The 23,535-nt window shown below is 36.8% G+C and overlaps 1 protein-coding gene across 3 annotated transcripts in view; it reads left to right on the top strand.

Annotated features, from left to right (window-relative positions):
• The window catches only part of LOC120635740 (la-related protein 1), a 108,673-nt gene extending 85,403 nt beyond the window's left edge, over window positions 1-23,270 (top strand). For all 3 annotated transcript variants that reach the window (XM_039906871.1, XM_039906870.1, XM_039906872.1), the window contains 13 exons: window positions 1,001-1,154; window positions 3,564-3,620; window positions 4,059-4,187; window positions 4,702-4,802; window positions 5,337-5,447; window positions 6,711-6,862; window positions 9,555-9,663; window positions 11,470-11,615; window positions 14,440-14,573; window positions 15,428-15,561; window positions 18,078-18,172; window positions 18,747-19,241; window positions 22,378-23,270. In XM_039906871.1, the coding sequence (XP_039762805.1) occupies window positions 1,001-1,154; window positions 3,564-3,620; window positions 4,059-4,187; window positions 4,702-4,802; window positions 5,337-5,447; window positions 6,711-6,862; window positions 9,555-9,663; window positions 11,470-11,615; window positions 14,440-14,573; window positions 15,428-15,561; window positions 18,078-18,172; window positions 18,747-18,820 (1,396 nt within the window). In that variant the 3' untranslated portion in view covers window positions 18,821-19,241; window positions 22,378-23,270. The remainder of the gene's footprint in view (window positions 1-1,000; window positions 1,155-3,563; window positions 3,621-4,058; window positions 4,188-4,701; window positions 4,803-5,336; window positions 5,448-6,710; window positions 6,863-9,554; window positions 9,664-11,469; window positions 11,616-14,439; window positions 14,574-15,427; window positions 15,562-18,077; window positions 18,173-18,746; window positions 19,242-22,377) is intronic.
• Window positions 23,271-23,535: the final 265 nt, after the last annotated feature.

Genomic DNA, 23,535 nt, shown 5'->3' with positions numbered 1-23,535 from the left:
GAAAAACTCTTGGATACCTCCCCGCCACGGCACGGAGGTTATGTCAGACTCTTACTGACTTTAACCCCACGCTGTTCGGTCTTACCGCCTGTAGGCGGAACCACGGTAACGCTCTAGCACACATCTGCGATTCCGCCAGGGGTTGCCCCCCGAAATGAACCCAGCTCTTTTGTTGTCGTAAGAAGCGTGCCAGAACAATAGCACGCCAACAACAATGGACACCCCCGTTTCCATCACCAACAATTCCTGCAAAGGCACTGAGTGCAACAGAGTGAACGCGCCGGAAGAACACCCTACCCATGCCACCAGCCTCCACTCCTCCACCAGTCTAATACCTGGACGGTTCGCGGTTCCGGAGGTATGAGCCTCCACTCCTCCACCAGTCTCTTACCTGGACGGACCTCGTGTTCCGAAGCCTCCACTCCTCCACCAGTCTCATACCTGGACGGTGCTTGTGTTCCGGAGGTATGAGCCTCCACTCCCCCGCCAGTCTCATACCGGGACGGTGCTCGTGTTCCGGAGGTATGAGCCTCCAACCCCGCCAGTCTCATACCTGGACGGTCCTCGTGTTCCGGAGCCTACACTCCTCCGCCAGTCTCACACCTGGATGGTACTCGAGTTCCGGAGGTATGAGCCTCCCCGCCACAGTCAGTCCAATTCCTGCCTGGGCCATCCACTTACACTACTTACGACAATACACACATCGCCATCTAGGCCCAAAGTAAGCGTAGCTTGTGTTATGGGTACCAAGATGCCTGATGAATATTTTCATGAATAATATACATAAATACTTAGAATATACATGTAAGCACCCAGACACTGAAAAACATTCATGCTCATCTCACAAACATTTTCCAGTATTGGGAATCGAACCCACGGCCTTGGACTCAGAAAGCAGGGTCGCTGCCAACTGCGCCAATCGGCCGACATTATGGCCGCTTATATTATGGTCTATTTGAAATAAATGAATTTTGAATTTTTCGAATCTTGTCGTCTTCAGGTCTGATGAAGAGTCCGATCTGGAGTTCACGGATCGCGACGTCGGGCGCCTCTTGATAGTGACGCAGACGGCTACCAGGCAACCAAAGCATGATGGCCACGATCGTCAAGGCGACTGGGCAACCAGGACAAAAATTACCCAGGATTTGGAGCAGGTACGCCATCTTTGATAGGCTGTTATATATGCAACACCCTCCAGCACGGCTAGCATGGGAAAGAGTACAAATGTATCTTCTCCCACAGCTTGATCAACTCTCAGAGCACTGGCGCACAAGTGTAAATAATATCCAAATAATATATCTATAATAATAAACGGGGTAAACTTCTCCTACTCCATGTTCCCGTGCTTTACATGGGAACATGGGACATGGGCAACATTGGAATAGGAGAAGTTTACCCCGTTTGTTATTACACATACAGTAAGCCATTATGATTTACTAGCTGTTGCCCGCGACTTCGACTGCGTTTGATTTTGTATTTTGATGTGGCATTCAATGTAGTTGTAGTCCTAAAAAAAATTAAATTATTCAGTATCGCTAAGCCTTAAATGAGGGGTTTGCTGCTGTCCGCTGAGGAGTTCTGTCCTCTATCTCCAACCACATTCATCAGGTCACACAGAGTTTGGGCAAAATTAAATACATATTATACAAAATTAAATACACTCTATAGTACAAAAGTAATTATTGAAATCGGTTATAATTTGTCGGAGTTATGGTGTAAAGTCGTCAAACGCTTTCATCCCCTCTCCCAAAGGAACCGAGCTTAATTTTGGGATAAAAAGTATCCTATATTACTTCTAACACTTCCAAGAATATATGTACAAAGTTTCATGAGGATCGGTAAAGTAGTTTTTGCGTGAAAGCGTAACAAACAAACTTACATTGACATTTATAATATTAGTAGAGATAGAGATAGAGCTCTTGCATATTATGAAATTTGCTAAACCTCGAGCAAAGAATCTGTATGGTGTAATTTATATTTCTATAATCTCATTATTATCCAGTTCTGGGAATCGAACCCACGGCCTAGGACTCGAAAAGCAGGGCCACTGCGCCAATCGATTCCCACACACTTGAAAATGTTTGCAAAGTCAAAGTCAAAGTCAAATATTTCTTTATTCAAATAGGTACATAGATGCGTACATTACATGTAAAATATGACATAGGAGTGAGTTGATGGCGATAAATAAATTCGTCAACTTAAAACTAAAGCTACGAGGGTTCCAGACGCGCCCTGGTCCAGAATTAGCCCACAACAAACTTAGCCGGTTGTTATTTTTTTTTTCGTTATCACCATCTCACATTGCCATTTAAAAACTATTAAAGAAGCAACCTGATTAGAGCAATAATTTACACTTTCTGTCCTTAATACTATAATAGGACTTTTCTATAAGCTAATTAAATAACGTTTAATACAAACTTTGAACTTCTTCAGAGACATTTCCAAGATATAAAATTGTATGATGAACATGAATGTTTTTCAGTCTCCGGGTGGCATAGGTGGCACTTTTGATGCGTACATAAGAATTACAAGGTAGTGAGATGATGGCGATAACCACATTCGTAAACTTAAAACTAAAGCTACGAGGGTTCCAAACGCGTCCTGGTCTAAGAAGAAGCCCACAACAAACTTAGCCGGAAATATTTTTTTTTGCTATCACCATCTCACAATGTATTTAAAATTATTAGAAGGGCAACCTGGTTAGAGCAATAATTCACACCCAAGCTTTTTTATCGATTACGTAGTCCTTTATAATTATAATCTATATATATATATATATATAAATATTATGTTGGTTTGTGTACGCTTCAAAAACTCAAAAAGTTCTGCACTGATCGAGCTGAAATTTTAGCATGATATATATATCTGCATCAAGGATTATTTTTATCTATTTTCTGCATCGGTCACATATCCGCGACCGCGAAACTACAGTTTTTTTAACGATCGATATACCAGTGACCGCGCCATCTGCCGAAAGTGAGAAAAACACTCCCTGACATATGTAATGTATTCTTTGTGTTGTTTCTCATTTCTCAACCATTCGATAAAGATGTGCCACAGCGATGCGTGGCAGGGGCAGCTACTTAAGTATAAAATTGTTAGTTACTCAGTATGTAAATCTGTTTGTTTTCTTCTGGTAAATAAACAAATTCTATTATATTTAAAAGCGCAGAAGGGCCTTCTTCTAAACTCATTTCTTAACTTATTGTAAATTAACAACTCTTCTTTTAAAATAACAACACAAGACAGTACAAACACAAAATTATTATATTCCTCTAGTATGTATTATATCACAATAATAATTATTTCAATCTATATTACTAATTATCAGTATTTCAATAAAGATTATCATAAAATAATTTGTTTAAGTTAACAAACAGCGATTCGTCGCAAAAACGGCGCGCTGGTTCTTCCCGCCTCTCGAGAAAAACAAGATGGCGATCCTTTTCCCCGCTACCATAAACGCGACGCTCCGCTAGAGTGACTTTGACAGGCCGTATTCACTCTAAACTTTGACGCGCCGTCATATTCTATTCTATTAAAATAATGTTTTTGTTTAATAGGTGATAACAGATGGACTCAGGCGCTATGAGGAAGATTTGTGGAACGAAGGTTCTTCGGTGAGATAATATTTTATTTAAAACCAGCTGTTTCGTACGCGGTTTTTTGGTTTTTAATGAATCCTGCGGGAACCGTACATTTTCCCGGGATTTTAGCAGCCTATTTATTAATCCAGAGTATAATCTTTCTCCATTCTAAAATTAAATCAAATTGTTTCAGTAGTTTTTGCGCGAAAGAGTATCAAACAATCATCTATCCATCCATCCAACCATCCATCCTGCAAACTTTCCCGGGTGTTATTTTTGTCACCATCTCACATTGTCAACATGGTTAGAGCAATTATTCAGACCTAAGCCTTTTTGTCATTCACGTAATCCTCTATACTATAAAAGGACTTTTTTTAAATAGGACTTTTCTATAATAGGACTTTTGTATAACAGGACTTTTCTATAATCTTTAGTTTTAGCTTTACTAAACTATTATTTGTTTTTTTACAGTCGCACAGCAGTACACCGCAATACCGTACCGTGTCTGTCATAAGTCGGGAGCAGTTCGAAGCAGCTGCGCCCCCGGAACGGTACCAGAATCCCACGGAACCACCTCCGCCGCCGCCCAGGCCGCAACTCGTAAGTAGAACAATTTAAATTTATTTTTTGATATATTTTCGTTGTGCAATTATTTATTAGGTTCGCCAACAGTGAAGTGGCGTGAAGATTGTAGATTTTTTTTGTAATTGCCTTTTTTAAACCTATATAAAGTTGGCGTGTACAATGTTTAAAAACTTAGACTTATTTGGAATGCTATATCTATAAGTTTTTTTTTAAATATAAATTAAACTCACAGACACGAAGTTTAAAAGATAATCGTGTATACTTAACAAATAGGCAGAGTCGGTGGCCACCTGTTAAGAAAACTATCTCACCAACAAATCATTAAAACGCTATATTTATATAAAGCATTCTTTTTAGCATACTTAACAAATAGGCGTAGTCAGTGGCCACCTGTTAACAAAACTCTATTTAACCGACTAAACATTAACACGTGAAGTTTGTAAAAAATGTAAAATAAAATGTTTTCAGCCTATATCTGTATAATCTTTTTTAAATTTTTAATAAATCAATGAATGCGTTCACTTACCAGCAAATGGAACAACAGCAAGAGGCCGGCGGTAAAGCGAAACGGCCGCGACGCACGGCGTGCTTCTACGCTGCGAATAAGGACCCCCATGCCACAGACGTCATGTGAGTTTTTGTATAATTATGTAGGAAAGAACAGTAATTCACACCTAAGATTTCAACCGGTAGTTTATTGTAAAATTAACTAAGGCCTACTTGAAACAAATTTATTTTGTATTTGAATTTTTTACTTGAATTTTGAGTTAGTCAGTTCAAGTTCAAATAGAAATTGAATTTTTGATTTATATTTGGAATTTTTTACTCGATGAATTTTCTATTATCGTTTACGTAATCCTTTATACTATCATAGGACTTCTATATAACCTCACGTTTACGTTTACTTAGGCTTACTTGTAACAAATTTATTATAAATTTGAATTTTTCTACTTGAATTTTTAATTTGAATGTAGAATCTTTTTACTTGAATATTTAATTTTTATTAACTTAGGCCTACTTGAAACAAATTAATTTTAAATTTGAAATTTGTATTTTTATATATATATATAATACTTGAATATTTAATTTTTTTTACTTGAATATTGAATTCTTTTACTTGATATTTTTCCCCCTTTAATTTGAATTTTTTATATTGCATCACAGAAGCAGCAGAAAACACAAGACCCGTCACAGTCTGAACCCACCGGTGGAGCATCACGTGGGATGGATAATGGATGTACGTGAGCACAGACGACAGCACCGCGACAGTGCTGGGTAAGTGGACCTCAGCACTCCATTTTTGAGCCATAAACAACTTTTTTTTTTCTTTCTATGAATAGTTGACGGACCAAGAAGGTGGACAACCTAATCGTAACTAAAAAAGAAACATCGCCTTTAAACAGAGCAACACTTCACAGGGCATGCACTCCCTCTATTTTTGAGCCATAGACAACTTTTTTTTTCTTTATATTTATAATTGCCGGACCAAGAAGGTGGACCACCTGATCGTAACTATAAAAAAGAAACATTGCCTATAAACAGAGCAACACTTCAAAGGGCATGCACTCCCTCTATTTTTGAGCCATAGACAACTTTTTTTTTTCTTTATATGAATAATTGACGGACCGAGAAGGTGGACCACCTGATCGTAACTATAAAAAAGAAATATCGCCTATAAACAAAGCAACACTCACAGGGTATGCAAGGAGCATGTACTGCAACTTGCCGCCCCGTGTCCATCAATAATTTGAAGCGTAGTAATCACACCGGCAACCACGCCCTTCAGACCGGAACACAGCATTGCAACAATGCTGCTTAGCGACAGAAATAAATAAATAAATATACTACGACAATACACACATCGCCATCTAGCCCCAAAGTAAGCGTAGCCTGTGTTATGGGCGCTAAGATAGCTGATGTTTTTTTTTTTATGAATATAATACACACAAATACTTCTAATATACAGATAAACACCCAGACACTGAGAAACATTCATGTTCATCACACACACATTTCCCAGTAGTGGGAATCGAACCCACGGCCTTGGACTCACAAAGCAGGGTCGCTGCCAACTGCGCCACTTGGCCGACTATAAAATAAAATGTATTTGGAATCCCGACAACTCAACTACGTAAAGTAACTATGTTCCATCATATAGCGTGGTAATCCGACGCCACAACCTACAATCAGGTTTACCCTCGCTATTATAGGTGTTTCACATTAAAAAACATTTTACTGTGAGATGGTAATAACAAAAAAAATACCCGGCTAAGTTTGTTGTGGGCTCTTCTTAGAACAGGGCGCGTTTTGAACGAAGCTTTAAGTTGTGAAGTTTAAGTTGGCGAACGAAGTTATCACCATCCCCTTACAATTATGTCAACATATATGTATGAACGCTTCGTAAGTGCCTACATGAATAAAGATTTTTGTTTTGAAAAAAAATATTCAAAAAATTTAATCTTTGTCTTTTAGTCCACTCCGTCTTCCTCTCCCTCTTTAATTTTATTACTCTTAACAAAACGTTTTATTGTATTCCAGGTCGTCACTTGGCACGTCACCAACGCTGGGCTCATCTTGTGGGTCGGTGCCGCAGTCGTTGCCAGTGTTCCACCACCCCAGCCACGGTCTGCTGAGAGAAAACCACTTCACTCAGCAGGCGTACCACAAATACTACTCGCGGTGTCTGAAAGGTAAGCGACGCCTGCAACGCCATTGTAGAGCAATATAATGAATAAATAAATAAATAAATAAATAATGAGTGGAGACATTCGAGCCAACGGTAATACAGGATAATTTAAAGTTTTGTGTACCTTTTGTATGCGATTGAGCGCATAAAGCAAATGCCAATGAGTATGCAAACACTCAGCAATCCGTGCCACTTTCGTTTTTGGCTTGACATTTGCATGGTCTGTGGCAGACATTTATTTTCTCTTTTTAGCTTTTTTTTTTTTCACGCTCGCCTAACAGCCTTCTATAACGTCTCAATATAAAAATTGTGATTTCAAAATAAATAATACGTTTATAAAATGGTGCTTATAATTAATCTGTCAAGTCAATCAGTGTTTTTTTTTTAATTTAACCACAAAAAAATAACACGAATTAAATTAAAGTTGAGAAATAGTTTAAAAACAACTATGTTATTTTTTCTATGTCAATAATTAAATAATCAGCTCGATGAGAAATGTAAAAAAATGAGTGCTGGTCACTTTTTCGATTAATTGTTTCATCTTTTAATTTTTTGCATAATATCTAGTATTACATGTCTGTTTTATATGAACCTACTTTACTCATATTATTAATGCGAAAGTGTTCGTGTTCGTTTCTCCTTACTTTAAGCTGTAACTTAGAAACCAATTGTCTTCTATTTTGCCATAGAGTTATAGTCGGAAAAATGTAATAGGCCCGTTTTGACTTTTGTGCAAGACCATAGAATGTAACTTGGAACGAAACTGAAAGAAACAAAAAAATAAAAATCAATTACATACAGTGTTTTAAAAAATACGTAAATTTTTTTGGGATGTTAAATAATATGAAAGAATATATCGCGAGTATTCTTTTTGCGCTTACTTCATAGTAGCATGCAATTTATAATTGTTGCGAAACGTTCCGAAAACAGTTACGTTCTCAGTCTTTTTTTTTTTTATACTAGAGCTGTAACCATTTTTTTTACTGAATATCGAAATTAAATATGGTGTAGTTATCTTTACTGCAAAGAATAAGCTTGGTTCTCAAAATGGGTTCTAAATAATGAGTCTGAGTTGATGTGTCTGACCAAGCGGCACATGACTGAAGCGTCCCCGCGCGCACTGCGCAGTTTTTCGTTCCTCATCTTGTAAAGTTGACTGTGCGCCCGTTTACTATTACGTTAACTATGGCTTTTCTATTTTGGACATTAATTTAAACATAGTGATTTGACTCGATTTTTGTGTTTGTTGTTATATAGTACTAACTCTGTTTCAACATGTTGAAAAGTCGACGTATAATCAACAGCCAGTCACGCGTATTGGTTGTGGAGTTAAAGGAATACTTTGAACGAACAAACACTTTACAATACATAATAATATCAATCAAGTACTGATACAAACTTGAATTGATTTATCGTGAGTATCGAGTACAGAGTCTTATGGTTCCATAACTAGTTACGTCGCGATGACAAATGTCAAAACGGGCCTATTATATTTTTACGACTATAGTTGTAATGACGGAGAGTAAGATAGGTCACTTACCGGAACATTCGTACTGTTCACCAAATATCGTACCTCCTTCACGTACTAACAAAGCAAACGACATAATAACTGCGAGTAACACCGCGGAGCGCAGCTAGTGAAAAAAAAGTATAATTTCATAATTCATTTATTTCAAGTAAGCCCATTTTATACGCACTTTTGAAACTTCAAGTCAGTCTGTTTTTGATTGAAATTAATATGGCCACTCGTTTTACTTCACTAGAGCACAAATATAACTCTGATCGTGTCCAAAGCAGTCCGCAAGTGAACTGTTTTTAACTAGCCCCTTACGTTACCTCGCTTGGCCGAACAATTTAGCTCGCGAGGCTACAAATCCACACATTACACTGTATTCTATGCATAAAAAATATGTAGTTATTTACTCTTTATTATATTTATTTAGTACTTTTACATTAAGTACTTTTGAAACGTCAAGTCTTTCTGTTTGTAAGGCAGAACAACCGGTTCGGAAGGCAGATTCCACCGAGAAGAGCCGGCAAGAAACTCAGCAGATTGCTCTTTTCAACATCATTTTACAGTTAACAATAAAAAATATATACAGTGGACCCCCGGTAGTCCGGCCCCTGTCTAATCCGGCGCCCCCTGTAATCCGACATGGTCTATTATTTATTATTGAATAAGTATTCGCTAAGCATGATTGAACAAGTTACAACTTGTACGCACCATCACTATTGTGGTCGGATTACAAGGTACTCTTTTGTAAAAAAATCCGGACCGGGTCTTAGGCAGTACTCTATAATCCGACGAATTCGATAGTTCGACACTGCCCTGCAAAATGTTTGTCGGACTACCGGGGGTCCACTATATATAATAAACTTTCTATCTTGTGAGCGATGAGAGCCTGCTTCCAAGAAATTCATCAATCGTATAGTAACCGCGATTCATTAAATTTGTTTTAACACATTGTTTAAACTTATGTATTGGTAGGTCCAAAATTACCTTGGGAATCATATTATAAAAGCATATACTTAATCCCACAAATGACTTCTGCACCTTTCGCAAACGATATGCAGATGTCACTAACTTATGTCCATTTCGAGTAAGGCGTGTTTAAATCCACTTTTTGTTTATAAAGAGCAATTTTTTTTTTGTCTTAAATTGAATAAATACTGATACAGGAAAAAATTGTCCACAGAGCGTAAGAAGCTGGGCATCGGCCAGTCACAGGAGATGAACACTCTGTTCAGATTCTGGTCTTTCTTCCTGCGGGATCACTTCAACAGGAATATGTACAACGAATTTAGGTGAGTGAGAGTGAGAACGTTTATAGGGTACCGGTTATAGCGTGATATAAACTTCATGTAGTCGCGGCAGTTCATCAACAGCCTACATGCGTCCACTGCTGAACATAGGCCTTTCCAAGAGCGCGCCACCACACACGGTCCTCCTCCTTTCTCATCCGCTTCCAGCCACCTTTTTAAGGTCATCTGTCCAGCGGACTGGAGGTCGTCCCACACTGCGCTTACCGATTCGCGGTCTACACTCTAGAACACGTCTGCCCCAACGGCCATCGGTCCTACGACAGACATGACCCGCCCACAGCCACTTCAACTTGCTTATCCTTTGATCTATGTCGGTGACCTTGGTTCTTCTACGGATTTCTGCCCCGCTGTCTGTCCCTCTGTCAGTCTGTCGTCTGTCCGTCTGTCATCAGGATAAAATTTTCACAGATTGACTATATAAATATTTTAGGGCCGTTCCTTAAAACAGCCATTTTTTTTTTTTTTTGCTGTTTTTATAGATAATGCTACGGCAGCCTTAGTGAGCGAGTACGAGTCGCACTTAGCCATTTTTTTTTTTCAATTTTTATTCTACTTTGACTGCAAGCAATTTAAATATCAGTTGCTATAAAGGTTAAGGAAAAATTATTGTGAGGAAACCTGCATGCCTGAGAGTTCTCCATAACGTTATGAATGAAGTCTTCCAAACCGCACTTGGCCTGCGTGGTGGACTCATCATTCATTCATTCATTCATTCATTCACTGCCGTTCCATTCATGTTCGTTCCTCCTTTTGTCTTCGAAGTAGCTGGTACTCTGCTGTACTAAATGCCTCCATTGCGTTCGATTTCCAGCCAGACTTTCCCAATGCGTGACGTTTATATTGCATCTAGACAAATGCCGCTTTTGCACATCTTTATATCTCAAAAACTGGCCGCCTTGTTTGCGCTTCTCGTTTTCGAGCTCAGAGTAGAAAATGCGCTAAGTAACCTCTCGTTGGACATTCTCATGACATGTCCGCACCAGCGTGGAGGACTGCGGCCTGCTCGGCTAGAAGAAGAAGAAGAAGAAGAAACACTTTATTGCACGTATAACATACAGGAAAAGAAACAGTAAGGAGTATACAGTACACAATGTAGACATGCAAAGGCGGCCTTATTGCTGCAAGCAATCTCTTACAGGCAACCTTTGTAGATAGGACTTACAGCAAGAGAACGGGATAGTGCCAAGAGTGTTGATAGATATACATAAATACCAAAATGTAAAGATACAAATACATATATAATTTAAATAAATATACGTAATATATAAAATATACCTACATGATATATAAATAGAAAATATACATAATATATATAATAAATATATAACAAACATAATATATATAGCTAGCATTGGTTGCCTGGAAGAAATCGCTATAAAGCGATAAGGCCGCCAAATTGTATACGTTGTCCTGTTATACTTCTCTTTTTTCATGTACTTTTGCGGTCTGCAATAAAAGTATATTCATTTATTCATTCATTCATTCATGGTCAGGAGACAATAATCTCCCCGGGAAAGGATAACAATGTATCTTCTCCCACAGCCTTATCAACTCTCAGAGCACTGAGGAAATAATATCCAAGTAATATATGTGTATATTAAACGGAGGTTAACTTCTTCTATTCCATATTCCAGTGCCTTAGAAGGTGGACACGTTAATTATATTCCTTTTCAGGGGATGTAATTTTTGTCTCCTGTCTGTGCTTAGCCCGGAACCCCTTTTCATTCTGAGAGGAGACCCGTGTCATTTAGTAGGTTGATAATGATGACTGTTGCCACTTTATTTCAGAACGCTCGCAAACGAGGACGCCGCGGCTGGATTCCGCTACGGGCTCGAATGCCTGTTCCGCTTCTACTCTTACGGACTCGAGCGGAAATTCCGGCCGGAACTGTACCAGCACTTCCAGGCCGAAACGCTCGCCGACTATGAAAAGGGTGAGAAGACAATTATTTTTTCTATACAGATATTCGACGGACGAAGTACGAATTTAACAATTACTACTAAAAAAAATAATCTTATAAAAAATAAATATTAATTCAAATCAAAAGTTAATAATTGATTTTATATATTAAGCTTGAATACTGTTTGCTACAAATAGCTTTCAGTCGCGAAAAAAAATATATGAACTGCAAATTTTGATGGAATACTTGGGTGTACTCCGCTATACTGAATACATTTGGTGTACACTTGTGATGTTATATTTTGTGATTGCGTAAACAATACATTTATGCGACAGCGGCAAAGTTGGTTGATTTGCCGTCATTTTTTGAAACTCTTCATCAGATCTATATGAAATTAAAACCATTTCAAGCAAAAAAGTCTTTATAATATGACGGAATTATGTCCGAACATACATAATTTTTTTTTTTTTTTTATAATTTTTATAAGTGATTTACCTACACTGGGAGGAATTATTAATTTTATGAATTTAAAATGCATATAACAGTCGCTATAAGACCGATGTAAAGCGCATATACTAATTTCGGCATCGACGGTAGGAGAGCCGTAGATTAATTGGGTTAAAGCGCTCAGGCCGCGATTGCCAGAGAGTCGCGGGTTCAAATCTTGTGGGTTCTGAAAAATTTTATATGCATTTTGAATTTATAAAAAAAAAAAAATCAATGAATTAAATGATTTTAAAAGTAGTAGTAATAGAGTGTCAGAGCCCGTCCGGAGAGTATTATCGCCATGCTTATCTCTGCCGCATTGCTGTGCTCCGGTCTGAAGGGCGTGGTTGCCGGTGTAATTACGCACACCTACGTCTCGGTTGATCGTCACAGGACAGCGCTTTATAGGATGTGTTACTTGCATATCGACCAACTGAACTGAACTGTTTGTCTGTGTCCATTCAACCCTAGCAATTGTTACTATAAAATTGATATTTAAAACGTGTTACTGAATAACGAAATACTACTGAAGGATGCATAAGCACGTTCTGTCGCTTCTATACTGTGTGTTATTTAACCCAAAAACTCCCTCTTAACTAAAGGAGAAATTTAATTTTCTTGGAGTGCAGTCAGATTTACGTTCTTGCCGTACGCTGACTTTGAGCATGCCGTTTCACAAAACTAAGTTGTATAAGCATTGATTCATTGTTCAAGCTACTGAACTGTGGAATGCACTCCCAATAAGCATACGACAGTCAAGGTCACTAGACTTATTCAAAAATGCTGTTATAGTCGTAAAAATGTAATAGGCCCGTTTTGACATTTGTCATCGCGACGTAACTAGTTATGGAACCATCTGTACTCGATACTCACGATAAATCAATTCAAGTTTGTATCAGTACTGGATTGATATTATTATGTATTGTAAAGTGTTCGTTCGTTCAAAGTATTCCTTTAACTTCACAACCAATACGCGTGATTGGCTGTTGATTATACGTCCACTTTTCAACATGTTGAAACAGAGTTAGTACTATATAACAACAAACACAAAAATCGAGTTAAATCACTATGTTTAAATTAATGTCCAAAATAGAAGAGCCATAGTTAACGTAATAGTAAACGGGCGCACAGTCAACTTTACAAGATGAGGAACGAAAAACTGCGCAGTGCGCGCGGGGACGCTTCAGTCATGTGCCGCTTGGTCAGATACATCAACTCAGACTCATTATTTAGAACCCATTTTGAGAACCAAGCTCATTCGTTGCAGTAAAAATAACTACACAATACTTAATTTCGATATTCAGTAAAAAATGGTTACAGCTCTAGTATAAAAAAAAAAAAGACTGATAACGTAACTGTTTTCGGAACGTTTCGCAACAATTATAAATTGCATGCTACTATGAAGTAAGCGCAAAAAGAATACTCGCGATACTTTACGTATTTTTTAAAACACTATGTAATTGATTTTTATTTTTTTGTTTCTTTCAGTTTCGTTCCAAGTTACATTCTATGGTCTTGCACAAATGTCAAAACGGGCCTATTACATTTTTCCGACTATAAAGCCCATTATCTTGAGCAATAAAGACGACAGTGATTAACTCTAACTCGTATTTAAGTATGTTTTAGTATATATTAGTTTATTATTTTTTATATTTATTTTTATTAGTATTTTATGTGTGTAATCTTGATAAGTATTAGTGTGTAATTGTTCGTAAGTATGTATATAATAATAATACACCCCACCAATCGGTTTCCCTTGGTTTTCCTAATCCTAAGGTTGCCTGGAAGAGATCGCTGCTAAGCGATAAGGCCGCCCTTTTTTATATCCTACTTTTTAAGTTTATTTTTGTTGTGTCCATTGTTTTTTTTTTCCTATTTGTGGTGTTTAAATAAAAATAAAAAATAAAAGAAATAAGTAATTTCATAAGGTAGGAAATAAGTAATTACCTAATCACCCTTTGAAAATATATAATCCAAGGAAGCTTATTTCTTTGTCCATACAAACTAATTCAAAACATTTTAAGTGTTTACTTATGACAACCCTACTGAAGATAAAAGACCGACACGTGCATAGTAACTACGCTACGCGACGTTTACCTAATAAGGTGACAGGATTCACATGTTCTTAATTTTGCATGTTATGTTAGGGCTGTATCTGGGTTTCTTTCAGTAAAAAAATATGGCAGATTAGAGATTTAGTTTCATATATAAGTCTGCGAGACAGTCAATAATTTAACTCTAAAGCCTCTGAAGTAGTATTTCGGTTTTCATTTACACGTTGTACTTGTATATTATATATATATAGAAGAAAGACACGAATGCCTTATTGTTTTGGAAATAATTGACATGTTTTTTTGTTTGTCCGTCGCAGGTCAGCTGTACGGCATCGAGAAGTTCTGGGCGTTCCTCAAGTACTACAAGCACGCTGCGGCGTTGCAGGTGGAGCCCAAGTTGCAGGCGCATTTAGCTAAGTTCAAGAGTATTGAAGACTTTAGGGTTCTGGAGGTGTGTAATGCCCCTTATCTTTAGCGTGACGGAAGTCTTGATTCACCCTTTATCTTAAGGATGGTGGAAAAGTATTACCTCTTATCTTAATAGTATTCATTTTTCATTCATTTGACTTTGACTTTGACTTTGACTTTATAATAATGAATATTCTACCATTTATTTATTTTCATTTTTGTTTACTTCTTTTTTCTTTATAAGAAAAAACACCCATCGTCCGCATGCAGGGCTTTTGAATGCTCAAGCAACCGGCGGTCAGGGCTCTAGAGTGAGGAACCCATTATAATTATTATTAAGGGTCACCTCCGTGTATACTGCCTTTTTTTTTTTGTATTATTAATAGTATTATCAAAATTAAGCTTAATTTGCTATACTCCGCGAAAAGCAGGAGAATCTGTGTGGTGTAATTTATAATTTCTTCAATCCTTATACTCCACACCAAACAGATCCTCGGCAATACACCCTCTACGCACGTTTCGCTCCGAAACCGGAGCATCATCAGGAGATGTTGACTGTACAATGAATAATTGTTAAGTATATAATCTTAACAATTATTCATTAAATTACACGACACAGATTCTCCTGCTTTTCGCGGAGTATAGCAAATTAAGCTTAATTTTGATAATATATCATGGATTTCCGCAAAGTAACGCCTGCTTCTATACAATTAGTAGACGCAGGCGTCTACTAATTGTATAGAAGCAGGCGTTGGACATGGGAACGATTTCCCATGTCCAGGCATTGGACATGGGAAATCTGTAGTTTTTCCAAAAAATTGAAAAAAGAACTAGCCACGGCCGAAACCTCCCACCAGACAAAGCTGCAATAAAACTAAAGCTAAATTGTTTGTTCAGCCCCAGCTGAACGAGCTGCTGGCATCACAGGGCCCATCTGGCCCGGGCCGCGGGCCTCACGCCCGTCCCTACGACAGGCATCGATCAGTCTCCGAGAGTGAGAGGACTCAGCAGACATACAGGAACAATTTCACGTAAGTATCACTTTTAATAAACTTCAAATAATAATGTCAACAATAAAATATTATTGGGTATATTACATCCTTTATGCTACAATAAGTAAATATATATATATATATATAATATATATATATATTTACTTATTGTAGCTTGTATATATATATATAGTATTTGACGGCCGATTGGCGCAGTGGCAGCGACCCTGCTTTCTGAGTCCAAGGCCGTGAGTTCGATTCCCACAACTGGAAAATGTTTGTGTGATGAACATGAATGTTTTCAATGTCTTGGTGTTTATATGTATAATATAAGTAATTTATGTATATTACCTATTTATAAAAAATATTCATCAGTCATCTTAGTACCCATAACACAAGCTACGCTTACTTTGGGGCTAGATGGCGATGTGTGTATATTTATTTATTTTACTGTCGTAGTATATTTATTTATTTTATTTATATTATATTATTTATTTTATTATTAGACAAAATGAATTCAATATTTGAAACTTCTGTCTAAGAGAATTAAACTATATTATAAATGTAAATGCACTTGGAGGAATTATCATTTTTATAAATTTAATATGCATATAAAAATTTTCGGAACCGACAGGATTTGAACCTGCAATCGCGGCCTGAGCGCTTTTTTTTTTTTTTCCAATTAAGCTACGGCTCTTCTACCATCAATGCCGAATTAGTATATGCCTTTCACATCAGTCTTATAGCGACTGTAGCGTCATCTAGTAGGAAACGTTGCAGTTTTGATCTACTTTTACAAAGGTCCATATTACAATGAGACACGTTTGAAACAACATTGTTTTTTTATAATTGGAAAAGCGCTCAGACCGCGATTGCCAGAGAGTCGCAGGTTCAAATCCTGTCGGTTCCTAAAAATTTTATATGCATATCAAATTTATAAAAATGATGATTTCTCCAAGTGTAGGTAAAAACGCTTATAAAAATTATAAAATTAAACTATATTCTAAGATAAAATAAGAAAGTATCAAAAGATAAAACATGTACATTACCAAGCTAGGAACTTACCTGTATTATAGGTGATACCATTGCATGGTATTGTGTGGCAGATTGTAAATTGCACAATTTCAATTGACTGTACAACACCTTGTATACTTCCAATCTGGCAATAAAGATATATATATTATTATTAGGAAGCTAAATTCATATAATTCAAAAATATCTACATTATAAGTAGATATACACACACGCACCCAAGCACAAAACCTTTTTTTTTTTTATCATAGGTAGGAACATGTACAAGTAACGTAAAGTAGTTATCTTAATATATATAGTGCTAGACTTCAGACGCCTTTGAGAACGTTATGGAGAACTCTCAGGTATGCAGGTTTCCTCACGTTTTTCTTCACGGTTGAAGCAAAATATAACTTATCTTAATATATATAAATCTCCTGTCACGATGTTTGTCCGCGATGGACTCCTAAACTACTTAAGCGATTTTAAATTAAATTGGCACACCGTCAGCAGTCTGGTCCAACTTAAGAGATAGGAAAGCTTAGATCTTTAATTATAGTCGCACTTTTATTTATATTGCAAATTATTTGTCTATAATTAATTGACAGTCACATGTTATATATACTACTATACTCATTTAAGGCTTAGCGATTCTGAATACTTTAAAAACAAAATCAAACGCAGACGAAGTCGCGGGCAACAGCTAGTAATTATATATATATATACAAACAAATGCGTACCTCACATCTTATATTGGTGTGTATGTAATAAATGTGTGTAATGGTGCAATTTAAAATCTACTGTCCCTGGTTTAGGTAAAAAAACTGTATTACAGGCGACAGTGCTCTCCTTAAATTGTTGTCTCGATGATTGAGTGTATGATTGTGCGTGTGTGAGTTTGCGTCGCGTAGGTACTTGTACTCGCGTATATGTTTGCTTATACAAGATAATTATTATATTAAATTATATATACATATATAAACATTTGTGTGTGTGTTTGTATGTGTGTGTGTGTATACATACACGCACACACTCACGCACACTCACACCCACTGACACTCATTCACGCTGTTGTGAATATCGTAACTGATTGTTTTGTATATTTTGTACTTGCACCTTATTACTTAATTGTCACAGTTTAGACTTGTAATCTAGATTTAAAAATATTCATCGGTCATCTCAGTACCCATAACACAAGCTACGCTTACTTTGGGGCTAGATGGCGATGTGTGCATATACTACGACATATTTATTTATTTATTAGTTGGCCTTATTTTAGTTATAAGATAAACCCTTAACCAAAATAATTTGTAACGCTGTTACGCTGATTACTTATAAATAAATAAGCACTTTGAAACGTCAAGTCTGTCTGTCTATAGTTATGCTACGGTTCGGAAGGCAGATTCTACCGAGAAGCAGCAAGAAATAGTATAGAAGTCATAAAATTTATTAATTTGAAAGTTTTATTTTTTAAAACGTTTATAAATATTTGTTATTTTTAGCTTTTGTTTTATTCTGAAATTTTTCAAACTTTGTTATTACAGTCGACCAAGCGGCAACTCCGGTAACCCGTCCAACAATCGCGGGCGGGCGGGATCTTGCGGCGCGCAGAGTGTCATAGCCAACTCGCGACCGAGACGTGAGTACACATAATATTGCATTATTTTACCGCAGACATAAAAATAGAAGTGTTAACAGTCTTAAAAAAAACAGGAGAATGTTCTCATATCGGCTGTATTTTATGTTTGTTACCTTAGAACTCTGTAATTTGTAAATTGATTTAAAATAGATTTTCAACCAAGATGGAAAACGCACTATCCCTTTTGACCTCAAAAGGGTTGGGGGAGAATGGGTGGTTTCCAGGTAAGTTTTTAAGAAGCGGTAAAGATAGCCTAGGTTAGGGTTTCGGCTTCAATTCCGAGGGAACCGAGTTCGGTACCCGGCACGTATAACTTTTCAGTTTTTGTGGGTTTTTAATTTAGGCAATTTAAATATCACTTGCTTTAACTGTGAAGGAAAACGTCGTAGGGTAACCTGCTTGCCTGAGAGTTCTCGATAATGTTCTCTAGTGCGTGTGAATTCTACCAATCCATACTTGGCCAACTTGGTTGGCCTTAACCCTTCTCATTCAGAGATGATGACTTTCCCCTTTAGTGGCCTGATAATAAGGATGTTTGGAATGTCATGAAATACATGCTATTTTTTGTTCACAGCGAAGCAACAGAAAACGAAACCAGAGGCCGCCCCGACTGAGATGGCGACGCAGGTCGCAACCAAAACGCAGTAGACGCGAACTCAAACAATAAAAAAACATACAAACGAACACTGTAAATATATAAAAACAAACAGTCTCTGTGCATGTGGTTACTTACTTAAAAAAAAAACGTGAAAAGAAAAAAAAGTGCATTTTATATATAATTATTACTATTATATAAATATAAATAAAATAATACATACGCCGTAAATGAAACAAAGAAGGAAAACTTTTAAAATTATTAACTATAGTGAAGTGTGGTGCGGTGGTTTTTAAGTGTGTGATATAATCCTCGTGTGACCTGTTCCGTGACCGGTTTCTTATGGTGACCGGTCGGTGACTGGTTGGTGACCGGTTGGTGACCGGTCGACGACCGGTGGCTGTGTGGCTGTGACTGGTTACGTTGGGAGTGCGGCCGCCCGGATTGCAGGCTTTGTTTTAATGTGGAGCCTAGGTGAGAGATCATAAACTATTTTGATTGAACTTTTGATTGCGTTCTTCTCTAGATGTACACTTACCGGTAAGTGTACAACTGGCGCAGTTTGCAGCGACACTGCTTTCTGAGTCCAAGGCCGTGGGTTCGATTCTCTCTAGTGGAAAACGTTTGTGTGATGAACATGAATGTTTTTCAGTGTCTGGGTGTTTATATGTATATTCTATCTATCTTGTAATGAGGCCCGCTTCAGTGGATGCACTTCGACCGAATGTATATTCTAAGTATTTATGTATATTATTCATAAAAACGTGCGCATGGTTGTAGCTAAAAACTTAAAACTCAAGCCCCTTACAAACTAAATTTATAAAAAAACGTGTGGGTACTTATGTACATGCGTCAAAAGTTATACTCCTTTGGCGTAACGAGATAAAAATTAAAAATCTTTTCAAACATTTCATCTTTCGCCTTATTCTACGTTTGTAGATAAAGGTATTTAATACATTGAAGGTTTTATTATAACGCAATATCAGTTAGTCAAATAAACTTTGAATGAATGAATGAATGAATGAATGAATACACTTTTATTGTACACCACAGAGAAAATTTACAGAGATACAAATACAACAGCACAATAAGGTAGAACGTACAATTTGGCGGCGCTATCGTGCTATTTTCGCTAAATAGCGATCTCTTCCAGGCAACCAAAGGCATACAAGAAAATGTTATAAGAAATAAGTAGGTGGTACAACAAACAAAATTAAATATTAGGACTTAAAACTAAATTAACATAAAAAAATACATAATAAAAAAAAAAAACATAAAACATAGTATATACTAAACATAACATATTAAAGATATGTACAAAAATATAAAATATATTCCATACATATATACAAACATATAAACATACAAATACGCTACTATAAATACTTAATTAAAAAAAAAAAATTAAAAAAATTAATAAAATAAAAGAACCCCCTCAAAAATATGTAGAAAACGAAATAAACAAAAAAGAATACAGTGATCATTCCCATCAATGCCCGGCTGATACAGACAAGCAGTGATCCTTCACTTGTTTCTTAAAAATGCCGATCGTTTGCGCCTCACGAATCTCTAACGGCAGGGCGTTCCAAAGTGTAACGGCCTGAACCGTAAAGGATTTGTGGAAAAAAGAGGACTTATGACCAGGCACCTTCAGGATAAACCTCCTCGTAGAGCGAGCATCCTCAGGAGGCCCTGTGAATACAAATTTCTCTTTGAGATAAACAGGAGTAGAAGGATGGAACAAGATACAGTACAGAATAGAAAGAATATGCAAATTCCGGCGAAGTCGGATTGGTAACCACTTGAGACGAGACCGAAATTGGGAAATATGGTCATATTTGCGCAATCCAAATATGAACCGGATGCTAGTATTTTGAAGTCTCTCAAGCTTATTTAACTGGTCTTCAGTTAAGTCAACAAAGCTTGCGTCAGCGTAATCAATAATGGGAAGGAGGAGAGTTTGTGCGAGCATAATTTTGGTAGGAATCGGAAGAAAAGAACGAAGGCGACGCAAAGAACCCAAAGCTGCAAAGGTTTTTCTACTGACCTCTTTCAGATGATGTGTCCAACTTAAGGTTTGATCTAGATATATACCTAGATTTTTAACATTAACACTATAAGGAATTGTTACACCATCGAATTCAATAGGCGGAAGGGAAACCCAGTCAATCTTTGAGATTTGGTTTCGGCTGCCTATAATAATTGCCTGTGATTTCCTAGGGTTCACATTTAGGCCATGTGCTTTACTCCACTGTAGAATAAGACGTAAATCCCTATTTAAATCTGCAATAGCTATCGAAAGATTCTCAAAGGTTGACTGGGTGCAAATCTGGACATCGTCAGCATACATATGGTAGAGAGAAGATATGTTATGAGTTATCGAATTGATGAAAATAGAAAAAAGTAATGGTGACAACACGCCGCCTTGAGGCACGCCAGCAGTAATATTACACCATGAGGAGTTAGTGTCCTCAACGCGAATACGCTGCCGACGACCATGAAGGTAACTATGAAACCAGTCAATTACTGATGGAGATATGTTAAGAGAACGTAACTGACCCAACAAAATGTCAAAGTCAACCGTGTTAAAAGCATTGCTGAAGTCCAGCAATGCTAAAACAGTGAGTTGTTTATTGTCCATGCCCCAACGTATATCATCAGTTCCTTTAATAAGAGCAGTAGCCGTACTGTGCCCAGGACGAAAACCGGATTGAAATGGATTAAAAAGAGAATGCCGGTTAAGAAATAGGTTCAGTTGATGGTAAATAAGTTTTTCAAGGACTTTTGATAAAAAGGGTAAAATTGAGATTGGACGGAAATCAGGAAAATCGGCCGGAATAGCACGTTTAGGTAGAGGACTATAAACTTTATTTAAATATCACAAAAAAATATTTCTACATTATCAAAGAAATGGACATAATAAAAATAATAAATTTGGAATACTATTAGACTCAATATCGGACAACCAACATTAAAATTTGAGATTTATGTACAATTGAATCACCCGAATGCGCCCACAGTCTTTGACAATTGAAAGTGTACACTGTCGAACCTAATAGCTAACTTCAGGGTGTCGGTTTTTTCTGAAGGTGCGCGCGCATCGTAAAAATTTACTCATCATTTTTCCCGAACGCGCCATAAGAAGTATAACTTCCAATAGGTTGCTCTGTACAGGGGACTGTCAGTGAAGTCTAGAACTACAAGTTTTCTATTCAAAGATACATCCCGTCAATTATTACTTTAAAGGTGACGGCCGACTGGCGCAGTGGGCAGTGAACCTGCTTTCTGAGTCCTAGGCCGTGGGTTCGATTCCCACAACTGGAACAAGTTTGTGTGATGAACATGATTTTTTTCAGTGTCTGGGTGTTTTTCTGTATATTATAAGTATTTATGTGTATCATATTCATAAAAATATTCATCAGTTATCTTGGTACCCACAACTACTTTGGGGCTAGATGGCAATGTGTGTATTGCCGTAGTATATTTATTTATTATTTATTTAAAGGATTGTTCTTTCAATCACGGCTCCGTTAGGAAAAAGAGATTAAAAATGTACAAAGTTGAAAATTACTTAATCAGTTTTATTAAACAATTTATTTCTTTGTTTCAGCTTGTACGCGTCGACAATAAGCAAAAAACAATGCTATGCGGTTGTAAGTCTTCACGATCGATTTAGCCTAAGCCTATATATATATTTATATATATATATGTAATATCAATACTACTATGTTATATTATGTATATTATATAATACTTCTACTACACAACTATGTATATGTATATCAATATATATTTTTGACATGTAAAATAAATACATCATAAAACTGTTAACTCTTAAATAAATAGTGACCTATCTTAGGCTATACTGTATTAATAAAATTGTACCCGAGCAACAAGTGTCAGTTTTAAGTTTACTTCACTTCGCTGGATTCTGCTTTGAAATTTAATTTTGAGTCAGCGTCTAAAGTAAGGCCAATGTAATAAGATAATTAATATGCTACGTGTAAGATAAAAGGATGTTTTCTCTTGCATACATAAAAGCCAAACTTGTCTACATCTCCGCTAATATTATAAATACGTAAGAGTCTGTTTGTTTTAAGATAGATATCTTGATACTTGGAGATATCGGGCATAGAATACTTAGAGATACTTTTGCATATGGATAGCTTACATCCTTGAGGCGTATATAGGATAACGTGTATCCTTTTAACGGATCCCAAATAATTCAAAGTAGCCTTCGTTACAAATGCACGTCTTCACAGAAAAACAACAGCATTCTGGATGCATAGGTAGATTTCAATCTTTCTATTTTGGAAAAGCGTAAGGTTTCAACATAAAAATAACAATTGCGAACGTAGAAGCTAGTAAAACAACCGTCATGATGCAAAAATTCATTCATCTTAAAAGTCCGTTAGATGGCGCTGTTTACCGAACAAAATATTGACGTTTCACGCTAAATCCAGCGAAGGAATTTCTATTCGAAACGTGGCACTCGGGGCTTGTGTGTTGTACGAAATAAAAAAATGTTTAACTAATAAGGTTTGGTTAGGTTATGCTTTTTGGTAGAAATTTAAGGTTATAAAGTGGCAACACTGTATACAATCGAGCCATAGACAAGGGTTTATTTCGTATTTTTTTTGTTCGTTTTGACAGTTCGCGTAGTTTTGTAAGCGGGGCTGCGAAAACAGTTAGTTAAAAAAAAGCACTAGATAGTTATAACATGGTTTTGGATTCCAAATCCGTTATAAAAATAAGACTAGATAGGAAA

This window comes from Pararge aegeria, chromosome 27 (genome assembly GCF_905163445.1).
Source record: "Pararge aegeria chromosome 27, ilParAegt1.1, whole genome shotgun sequence".
NCBI classification, from domain to species: Eukaryota; Metazoa; Arthropoda; class Insecta; order Lepidoptera; family Nymphalidae; genus Pararge; species Pararge aegeria.
This window is presented reverse-complemented; position numbering and strand designations above follow the sequence as displayed.